We start from the raw sequence: 12,666 nt of genomic DNA, 5'->3' as shown, positions 1-12,666 counted from the left end.
CAGTTCAATATAAACAGCTCTATGGTCAGTAAGGGCCATTATCAGAGATAAACAGTGTAATGTCAATATAAACAGCTCTATGGTCAGTAAGGGGAGTGGCCAGGATGTTAACAGAAATAGCCTTTAGACACATTTAGACACCAACCAAAGACCTGTGGTGATCGTCTGGACCTGGTCTTATTACTCCAAGTGGAAGACTAGTCATTAGGAAACTTTACTCTCCAATTATCTATCATATCAAACCTTTCCATAAACTGCCTCAAACTTGTATTCATAGAAGTGGACTGTCCCGGAGACCATCTATCAATTAAATTATTCTGAGAAATATGAAAATCCCCGACCTACTATAAATAAAGCATTCGGGAACTTGGTTAGTCAACGGAGAATACGCTTTTCTAAAGATTCAAGTAACTGATCATTTTCAAGTTTTGGAATTGAACCCATAAATGTTGGTAATAGTGATGTTGTTACAGTTGATAACAAGACAACAAAAAAGTGATCAAAAGGGTCCCCGTCTGAGTGCAAAATACTTCCATTGCTGATCCTACTTGCAGTAAACCGTCTGACCGCGAGTTATAGCGCTGGTATGCACAACCGCACTGACTGACTTCTGGAACCAACATGGAGCAGGATTCACGGTTCACGAGTCAAAACCTTTTTTTTTCTTCCCCCACGTGGATAGTCGAGTAAGACAATACAAGTGGAACTTTCGTTTATTTTTATTTTTTTGTAGTTTACTTTGGGCGCGAAGGGCTGTGTCGGGTGAGTAAAGAAAGTATAACGGTGACATAAATGGGTGACGACGTACAAACACGGCTGTTGTGAAGGACATTCTGCCGCGTGTGTTTTTAACCTTGGTTCCTGTGTTAATGTTTGATTTCAGAGCTCTACAAGGGAGAGAGGAGGAGGAAGAACAAGACTGAAAGGACAGTTGGTGGAGTCGAGGTGGGAACACGGGAGAATGGAGGTGCAGGTGCCAGGAATGCAGGTAAGAATCTCTATCAAACAGGTTTCTCCGTTTGTGTTGGATTTTATTCTGTTTCTATATATATATATATATATATATATATATATATATGTTGCTGGACGTTTGTGAGTTTGTAGTAAGAAGCACAGCAGACTAGACACACATGTGGACGAGGACAGGTGAATGACATACCTACATGCATCGCCAGAACTAGACCAAGCATACCGCTTTTGAAGTAGCCAATAGAAATACAAATTGACTGTCTGCAATTTTCATTATTTTAACTAGGCAAGTCAGTTAAGAACAAATTCTTATGCAGCCGAAACGCGTCGGTTTTTTAAAAACATTGTTTCTATTGAACATGCCATACAAATAAAGGCATTTTATCAATTATATGAAGAGTGCCTTGGTCCTCCTTTCTTTTTGAAGACCAACTCACCCCTTTTACCAAAGAGCACCTTCTGTCTACCAACATTTACTATTGTGTACCTTAGTAGCGCTTCCCTTCCTCCTCTTTCTACTAAGAACAAATTCTTATTTACAATGACGGCCTACAGTGGAACAGTGGATTTAACTGCCTTGTTCAGGGGAAGAACGACACATTTTTACCTTGTCAGCTCGATCTTGCAGCCTTTCAGGTTACTGGGCCCAACGCTCTAACCACTAGGCTACCCTGCCGCCGCATTGATCATTTTCTAACTGTAAGTGTGATGTGAAGTATTAGGCTCGCATTTAATGTTCTATCCCGTTGTTTGACTGACTGTACAGCTGGAGGAGAGGGTTGTGTTCAACAGGCTCATTATGTCACCACGTAACACACCTTTTATTAGTGTACTATTGTCTATTATACGTCCCATTATGACATCACCGTCATGGAACTAACGTTGACTTCTGTACTTCTGGAGCAGATGCAATTATTTATTGAACACTGGTATCAGGGTGTGTGTGTGTGTGTGTGTGTGCGCGTTTCCTCCTTCCTCCAGTTGGGTGACCCTAAACTAGGGTCTAAGGGTCAGTGTGCTCTGGGATTAAAAACAACTGTCCGTCTGTGTCTACCAAAATGGCACCCTATTCCCTACATAGTGCACCACTTTTCAGAAGTAGTGCACTAGGGAATGGGATACCATTTGGTAGAGAGACACTGCTGGACCTTCCGTCTGTAGATGAGCTGACGCATGGCCATTCAGATGGATTCTGTTCACAAGGGACGTAACATTTATGGTAGGAATTTGTGATTGATTGTTATTCATGTAAATTTATGTTAGACAGAGAGAGGGATGAAATTCAATCTCCTCCCTCTGTCTCTCTCTCTCTCTCTCTCTCTCTCTCTCTCTCTCTCTCTCACAAATATTGACCAAGTTCTCAACAGCAGTGTGAATCACCCTTTAACCCATACAGTCATAAAAACAAGGTGTTATATTGTATGAGGAAGTTATTAGAGATATTTCCTGGAATATCTCTCCAAGTAACAGTCTGTGATCCTGTATTTTCTGCTATGTGGAGGTGAACATGTTTGGTTCCTACTGAAATGGAGTCCTCATTCATATTGTTCCAAATCTAGAGACTTTTGTCTTTATGACATCACACACATCTGTGTTTAGGACTGTGATGTCACAAAGGGCTCTGATTATGACATCATAAAAGCTGTTGAACTTTCCCTCGCCTGCCCATTATAAATAGGTTATTCCTGACACTCGAAGGTATGAAGTGGGAACGCAAAAGTCCAAGCTCTCTCTCTCTCTCTTTATCTGGAGTTTATAGGGAAATGTGATTGGTAGCTCTTATGTCGCAATGGCAATTTGCATAGCAGACTTCCGTACTCCTCCATTGGCTACAGCAGGTGTATAAAAGAAGCTGGTTATTTTTAACCTTGGTCAGACCACTACAGGTGCTGAGCTGAACACAGCTCCTGCTGGAAGCTGCAGTCGTTAATTCAATGTTCGTAATGTTTTTGATACTTTACGTTTTGAAGCTGTAAAGTCTTTCTTTACAATAGCATTGTTTACAAACAGCGGACTTAAACAAGGTTATATTCTGGGTTTCTGAATGGGGTAATACAGTTAAACTAAGTTTGTTTAGAGAGAGCGAGAGAGATTCTCTCTCTCTCACACACATTGCCTGTGAGCATCAGAGGTGAACCAGTTACATACACAGCTCGAGCAAGACATTCTTCAGCATCTCTCTGACTACGTTCCTCCATTGAGTTAAAAAAACATCTGATTCCAGGAGGACCATGAGCTGTTGCTATCGATAAGGTGTCAGATTAATCATTTTCACCTCGAATAGAAGTAGAGGGACTTTTGTCAGAGGTTGCTTGTTGTGAGCGCTGAGGGAACTTTATGCACTTGGCCAGATGATTCTGCATCTTTGTTGCATTCTTCACATATGATTTGGCACAGTATTTACAAATGTACAAAAACCTTTCCTTCTACATTAGCTGCAGTGAAATGTTTCCACACGTCAGATTTTGGCATTTTCCTGTAAAGATGAGAAAAAAAATTAGGTAAAAAAAAACAAATACAATTCTATGTACAGATAAATAAATAGTTAAGCAGTTAGATTAAACAACTCCGTTGTAAGATAAATATTTTAAAATGAAACAGGTGAATTTAACACTCCTCAGTTAGCAGGCTCAAGCAAGCTAAAACCCACATGGCAGCAAAAACTAACTAGCAGAAATGAACAAGTTAGAACTGATTTAAACACACTTTGCTGTAGGCTACTAATAACTAGTTAACAATAAATCATATAAATATATTCACCCCACCCAGTATTGTAATCAAATCTTACCAGAAAGTATGTAGTCCTTGGCTCAGACAGTGTAGTAGTGTGGGCTCAATAGCAACTCATTAGTGTGGAAGATCTTGAGAATCAGCTGTACATGTGATGGTAGAATGCACTGTGCATGCAGAGGGTTGCAATTCCATTGAATTGGGGATAGTTTAACCAAAATATGCCACAAGACCTAGAATTGTCTTATGTGTATCCCACAAAAAAAGGTCCACTGTTATAAGCTAACTTTTTTTAGATGAATTTAAGCAAAATTCCCCAAATTCCTGCACTTAACTTGCCATGGAACGTTTCTGGAAAGATTCTGGAAATTTACCGAAAAGTTTCCGACCCTTTGCAACCCTATACGGGAATATAAAAAGGTTGGGAACCACTGGGTTAGAGAGAGAGATGATAACACCACTACAGTCTGATGGGTTAGAGAGAGATGATAACACCACTACAGTCTGATGGGTTAGAGAGATGATAACACCACTACAGTCTGATGGGTTAGAGAGAGATGATAACACCACTACAGTCTGATGGGTTAGAGAGAGATGATAACACCTCTACAGTCTGATGGGTTAGAGAGATGATAACACCACTACAGTCTGATGGGTTAGAGAGAGATGATAACACCACTACAGTCTGATGGGTTAGAGAGAGATGATAACACCACTACAGTCTGATGGGTTAGAGAGAGAGATGATAACACCACTACAGTCTGATGGGTTAGAGAGAGATGATAACACCACTACAGTCTGATGGGTTAGAGAGAGATGATAACACCTCTACAGTCTGATGGGTTAGAGAGATGATAACACCACTACAGTCTGATGGGTTAGAGAGAGATGATAACACCACTACAGTCTGATGGGTTAGAGAGATGATAACACCACTACAGTCTGATGGGTTAGAGAGAGATGATAACACCACTACAGTCTGATGGGTTAGAGAGAGATGATAACACCACTACAGTCTGATGGGTTAGAGAGAGATGATAACACCACTACAGTCTGATGGGTTAGAGAGAGATGATAACACCACTACAGTCTGATGGGTTAGAGAGAGATGATAACACCACTACAGTCTGATGGGTTAGAGAGAGATGATAACACCACTACAGTCTGATGGGTTAGAGAGAGTGATAACACCTCTACAGTCTGATGGGTTAGAGAGAGATGATAACACCACTACAGTCTGATGGGTTGAGAGAGAGATGATAACACCACTACAGTCTGATGGGTTAGAGAGAGATGATAACACCACTACAGTCTGATGGGTTAGAGAGAGATGATAACACCACTACAGTCTGATGGGTTAGAGAGATGATAACACCTCTACAGTCTGATGGGTTAGAGAGATGATAACACCACTACAGTCTGATGGGTTAGAGAGATGATAACACCACTACAGTCTGATGGGTTAGAGAGATGATAACACCACTACAGTCTGATGGGTTAGAGAGATCATAACACCACTACAGTCTGATGGGTTAGAGAGATGATAACACCTCTACAGTCTGATGGGTTAGAGAGATGATAACACCACTACAGTCTGATGGGTTAGAGAGATCATAACACCACTACAGTCTGATGGGTTAGAGAGATGATAACACCACTACAGTCTGATGGGTTAGAGAGAGATGATAACACCACTACAGTCTGATGGGTTAGAGAGAGATGATAACACCACTACAGTCTGATGGGTTAGAGAGATGATAACACCTCTACAGTCTGATGGGTTAGAGAGAGATGATAACACCACTACAGTCTGATGGGTTTGAGAGATGATAACACCACTACAGTCTGATGGGTTAGAGAGATGATAACACCACTACAGTCTGATGGGTTAGAGAGAGATGATAACACCACTACAGTCTGATGGGTTAGAGAGAGATGATAACACCACTACAGTCCGATGGGTTAGAGAGATGATAACACCTCTACAGTCTGATGGGTTAGAGAGAGATGATAACACCACTACAGTCTGATGGGTTAGAGAGAGATGATAACACCACTACAGTCTGATGGTTTAGAGAGATGATAACACCACTACAGTCTGATGGGTTAGAGAGATGATAACACCACTACAGTCTGATGGGTTAGAGATGATAACACCACTACAGTCTGATGGGTTAGAGAGAGATGATAACACCACTACAGTCTGATGGGTTAGAGAGAGATGATAACACCACTACAGTCTGATGGGTTAGAGAGATGATAACACCACTACAGTCTGATGGGTTAGAGAGAGATGATAACACCTCTACAGTCTGATGGGTTAGAGAGATGATAACACCACTACAGTCTGATGGGTTAGAGAGATGATAACACCACTACAGTCTGATGGGTTAGAGATGATAACACCACTACAGTCTGATGGGTTAGAGAGAGATAAAAAACACCACTACAGTCTGATGGGTTAGAGAGATGATAACACCACTACAGTCTGATGGGTTAGAGAGATGATAACACCACTACAGTCTGATGGGTTAGAGAGATGATAACACCACTACAGTCTGATGGGTTAGAGAGATGATAACACCACTACAGTCTGATGGGTTAGAGAGAGATGATAACACGACTACAGTCTGATGGGTTAGAGAGATGATAACACCACTACAGTCTGATGGGTTAGAGAGAGATGATAACACCACTACAGTCTGATGGGTTAGAGAGAGATGATAACACCACTACAGTCTGATGGGTTAGAGAGAGATGATAACACCACTACAGTCTGATGGGTTAGAGAGAGATGATAACACCACTACAGTCTGATGGGTTAGAGAGAGATGATAACACCACTACAGTCTGATGGGTTAGAGAGAGATGATAACACCACTACAGTCTGATGGGTTAGAGAGATGATAACACCACTACAGTCTGATGGTTTAGAGAGATGATAACACCACTACAGTCTGATGGGTTAGAGAGAGATGATAACACCACTACAGTCTGATGGGTTAGAGAGATGATAACACCACTACAGTCTGATGGGTTAGAGAGATGATAACACCACTACAGTCTGATGGGTTAGAGAGATCATAACACCACTACAGTCTGATGGGTTAGAGAGATGATAACACCACTACAGTCTGATGGGTTAGAGAGAGATGATAACACCACTACAGTCTGATGGGTTAGAGAGAGATGATAACACCACTACAGTCTGATGGGTTAGAGAGATGATAACACCTCTACAGTCTGATGGGTTAGAGAGAGATGATAACACCACTACAGTCTGATGGGTTTGAGAGATGATAACACCACTACAGTCTGATGGGTTAGAGAGAGATGATAACACCACTACAGTCTGATGGGTTAGAGAGATGATAACACCACTACAGTCTGATGGGTTAGAGAGAGATGATAACACCACTACAGTCTGATGGGTTAGAGAGATGATAACACCACTACAGTCTGATGGGTTAGAGAGAGATGATAACACCACTACAGTCTGATGGGTTAGAGAGAGATGATAACACCACTACAGTCTGATGGGTTAGAGAGAGATGATAACACCACTACAGTCTGATGGGTTAGAGAGAGATGATAACACCTCTACAGTCTGATGGGTTAGAGAGAGATGATAACACCACTACAGTCTGATGGGTTAGAGATGATAACACCACTACAGTCTGATGGGTTAGAGAGAGATGATAACACCACTACAGTCTGATGGGTTAGAGAGATGATAACACCACTACAGTCTGATGGGTTAGAGAGATGATAACACCACTACAGTCTGATGGGTTAGAGAGATGATAACACCACTACAGTCTGATGGGTTAGAGAGAGATGATAACACCACTACAGTCTGATGGGTTAGAGAGAGATGATAACACCACTACAGTCTGATGGGTTAGAGAGAGATGATAACACCACTACAGTCTGATGGGTTAGAGAGATGATAACACCACTACAGTCTGATGGGTTAGAGATGATAACACCACTACAGTCTGATGGGTTAGAGAGAGATGATAACACCACTACAGTCTGATGGGTTAGAGAGATGATAACACCACTACAGTCTGATGGGTTAGAGAGAGATGATAACACCACTACAGTCTGATGGGTTAGAGAGATGATAACACCACTACAGTCTGATGGGTTAGAGAGAGATGATAACACCACTACAGTCTGATGGGTTAGAGAGAGATGATAACACCACTACAGTCTGATGGGTTAGAGAGAGATGATAACACCACTACAGTCTGATGGGTTAGAGAGATGATAACACCACTACAGTCTGATGGGTTAGAGAGAGATGATAACACCACTACAGTCTGATGGGTTAGAGAGATGATAACACCACTACAGTCTGATGGGTTAGAGAGAGATGATAACACCACTACAGTCTCCTGGGTTAGAGAGAGATGATAACACCACTACAGTCTGATGGGTTAGAGAGAGATGATAACACCACTACAGTCTGATGGGTTAGAGAGAGATGATAACACCACTACAGTCTGATGGGTTAGAGAGAGATGATAACACCACTACAGTCTGATGGGTTAGAGAGAGATGATAACACCACTACAGTCTGATGGGTTAGAGAGAGATGATAACACCACTACAGTCTGATGGGTTAGAGAGAGATGATAACACCACTACAGTCTGATGGGTTAGAGAGATGATAACACCACTACAGTCTGATGGGTTAGAGAGAGATGATAACACCACTACAGTCTGATGGGTTAGAGAGATGATAACACCACTACAGTCTGATGGGTTAGAGAGAGATGATAACACCACTACAGTCTGATGGGTTAGAGAGATGATAACACCACTACAGTCTGATGGGTTAGAGAGAGATGATAACACCACTACAGTCTGATGGGTTAGAGAGAGTGATAACACCACTACAGTCTGATGGGTTAGAGAGAGATGATAACACCACTACAGTCTGATGGGTTAGAGAGAGATGATAACACCACTACAGTCTGATGGGTTAGAGAGAGATGATAACACCACTACAGTCTGATGGGTTAGAGAGAGATGATAACACCACTACAGTCTGATGGGTTAGAGAGAGATGATAACACCACTACAGTCTGATGGGTTAGAGATGATAACACCACTACAGTCTGATGGGTTAGAGAGAGATGATAACACCACTACAGTCTGATGGGTTAGAGAGATGATAACACCACTACAGTCTGATGGGTTAGAGAGATGATAACACCACTACAGTCTGATGGGTTAGAGAGAGATGATAACACCACTACAGTCTGATGGGTTAGAGAGAGATGATAACACCACTACAGTCTGATGGGTTAGAGAGAGATGATAACACCACTACAGTCTGATGGGTTGAGAGAGATGATAACACCACTACAGTCTGATGGGTTAGAGAGATGATAACACCACTACAGTCTGATGGGTTAGAGAGATGATAACACCACTACAGTCTGATGGGTTAGAGAGAGATGATAACACCACTACAGTCTGATGGGTTAGAGAGATGATAACACCACTACAGTCTGATGGGTTAGAGAGAGATGATAACACCACTACAGTCTGATGGGTTAGAGAGATGATAACACCACTACAGTCTGATGGGTTAGAGAGATGATAACACCACTACAGTCTGTCTGATGGGTTAGAGAGAGATGATAACACCACTACAGTCTGATGGGTTAGAGAGAGATGATAACACCACTACAGTCTGATGGGTTAGAGAGAGATGATAACACCACTACAGTCTGATGGGTTAGAGAGAGATGATAACACCACTACAGTCTGATGGGTTAGAGAGATGATAACACCACTACAGTCTGATGGGTTAGAGAGAGATGATAACACCACTACAGTCTGATGGGTTAGAGAGAGATGATAACACCACTACAGTCTGATGGGTTAGAGAGAGATGATAACACCACTACAGTCTGATGGGTTAGAGAGAGATGATAACACCACTACAGTCTGATGGGTTAGAGAGAGATGATAACACCACTACAGTCTGATGGGTTAGAGAGAGATGATAACACCACTACAGTCTGATGGGTTAGAGAGAGATGATAACACCACTACAGTCTGATGGGTTAGAGAGAGATGATAACACCACTACAGTCTGATGGGTTAGAGAGATGATAACACCACTACAGTCTGATGGGTTAGAGAGAGATGATAACACCACTACAGTCTGATGGGTTAGAGAGATGATAACACCACTACAGTCTGATGGGTTAGAGAGAGATGATAACACCACTACAGTCTGATGGGTTAGAGAGATGATAACACCACTACAGTCTGATGGGTTAGAGAGAGATGATAACACCACTACAGTCTGATGGGTTAGAGAGAGATGATAACACCACTACAGTCTGATGGGTTAGAGAGAGATGATAACACCACTACAGTCTGATGGGTTAGAGAGAGATGATAACACCACTACAGTCTGATGGGTTAGAGAGAGATGATAACACCACTACAGTCTGATGGGTTAGAGAGAGATCATAACACCACTACAGTCTGATGGGTTAGAGAGAGATGATAACACCACTACAGTCTGATGGGTTAGAGATGATAACACCACTACAGTCTGATGGGTTAGAGAGAGATGATAACACCACTACAGTCTGATGGGTTAGAGAGATGATAACACCACTACAGTCTGATGGTTTAGAGAGATGATAACACCACTACAGTCTGATGGGTTAGAGAGAGATGATAACACCACTACAGTCTGATGGGTTAGAGAGAGATGATAACACCACTACAGTCTGATGGGTTAGAGAGAGATGATAACACCACTACAGTCTGATGGGTTAGAGAGATGATAACACCACTACAGTCTGATGGGTTAGAGAGATGATAACACCACTACAGTCTGATGGGTTAGAGAGATGATAACACCACTACAGTCTGATGGGTTAGAGAGAGATGATAACACCACTACAGTCTGATGGGTTAGAGAGATGATAACACCACTACAGTCTGATGGGTTAGAGAGAGATGATAACACCACTACAGTCTGATGGGTTAGAGAGAGATGATAACACCACTACAGTCTGATGGGTTAGAGAGATGATAACACCACTACAGTCTGTCTGATGGGTTAGAGAGAGATGATAACACCACTACAGTCTGTCTGATGGGTTAGAGAGAGATGATAACACCACTACAGTCTGATGGGTTAGAGATGATAACACCACTACAGTCTGATGGGTTAGAGATGATAACACCACTACAGTCTGATGGGTTAGAGATGATAACACCACTACAGTCTGATGGGTTAGAGAGAGATGATAACACCACTACAGTCTGATGGGTTAGAGAGATGATAACACCACTACAGTCTGATGGGTTAGAGAGAGATGATAACACCACTACAGTCTGATGGGTTAGAGAGAGATGATAACACCACTACAGTCTGATGGGTTAGAGAGAGATGATAACACCACTACAGTCTGATGGGTTAGAGAGAGATGATAACACCACTACAGTCTGATGGGTTAGAGAGAGATGATAACACCACTACAGTCTGATGGGTTAGAGAGAGATGATAACACCACTACAGTCTGATGGGTTAGAGAGATGATAACACCACTACAGTCTGATGGTTTAGAGAGATGATAACACCACTACAGTCTGATGGGTTAGAGAGAGATGATAACACCACTACAGTCTGATGGGTTAGAGAGATGATAACACCACTACAGTCTGATAGGTTAGAGAGATGATAACACCACTACAGTCTGATGGGTTAGAGAGATGATAACACCACTACAGTCTGATGGGTTAGAGAGAGATGATAACACCACTACAGTCTGATGGGTTAGAGAGATGATAACACCACTACAGTCTGATGGGTTAGAGAGAGATGATAACACCACTACAGTCTGATGGGTTAGAGAGATGATAACACCACTACAGTCTGATGGGTTAGAGAGATGATAACACCACTACAGTCTGATGGGTTAGAGAGATCATAACACCACTACAGTCTGATGGGTTAGAGAGATGATAACACCACTACAGTCTGATGGGTTAGAGAGAGATGATAACACCACTACAGTCTGATGGGTTAGAGAGAGATGATAACACCACTACAGTCTGATGGGTTAGAGAGAGATGATAACACCACTACAGTCTGATGGGTTAGAGAGAGATGATAACACCACTACAGTCTGATGGGTTATAACACCACTACAGTCTGATGGGTTAGAGAGAGATGATAACACCACTACAGTCTGATGGGTTAGAGAGAGATGATAACACCACTACAGTCTGATGGGTTAGAGAGATGATAACACCTCTACAGTCTGATGGGTTAGAGAGAGATGATAACACCACTACAGTCTGATGGGTTAGAGAGATGATAACACCACTACAGTCTGATGGGTTAGAGAGATGATAACACCACTACAGTCTGATGGGTTAGAGAGTGATAACACCACTACAGTCTGATGGGTTAGAGAGAGATGATAACACCACTACAGTCTGATGGGTTAGAGAGAGATGATAACACCACTACAGTCTGATGGGTTAGAGAGATGATAACACCACTACAGTCTGATGGGTTAGAGAGAGATGATAACACCACTACAGTCTGATGGGTTAGAGAGATGATAACACCACTACAGTCTGATGGGTTAGAGAGATGATAACACCACTACAGTCTGATGGGTTAGAGAGAGATGATAACACCACTACAGTCTGATGGGTTAGAGAGAGATGATAACACCACTACAGTCTGATGGGTTAGAGAGATGATAACACCACTACAGTCTGATGGGTTAGAGAGAGATGATAACACCACTACAGTCTGATGGGTTAGAGAGATGATAACACCACTACAGTCTGATGGGTTAGAGAGATGATAACACCACTACAGTCTGATGGGTTAGAGATGATAACACCACTACAGTCTGATGGGTTAGAGAGAGATGATAACACCACTACAGTCTGATGGGTTAGAGAGAT

At 42.1% G+C, this 12,666-nt stretch overlaps 1 protein-coding gene across 1 annotated transcript in view; it reads left to right on the top strand.

Moving 5' to 3' along the window:
- The first annotated feature begins 543 nt into the window (after positions 1-543).
- The window catches only part of LOC145861807 (serine/threonine-protein kinase 26), a 15,351-nt gene continuing 3,228 nt past the window's right edge, over positions 544-12,666 (top strand). Inside the window, exons 1-2 of the mRNA XM_082965353.1 lie at positions 544-762; positions 884-988. Coding sequence (XP_082821479.1) covers positions 962-988 — 27 coding nt within the window. The 5' untranslated portion in view covers positions 544-762; positions 884-961. The remainder of the gene's footprint in view (positions 763-883; positions 989-12,666) is intronic.

This window comes from Salmo salar, chromosome 18, assembly GCF_965601325.2.
Source record: "Salmo salar chromosome 18, fSalSal1, whole genome shotgun sequence".
NCBI classification, from domain to species: domain Eukaryota; kingdom Metazoa; phylum Chordata; class Actinopteri; order Salmoniformes; family Salmonidae; genus Salmo; species Salmo salar.
Note: the sequence above shows the minus strand (reverse complement) of the source record. Positions and strands in the feature narration are given on the sequence as shown.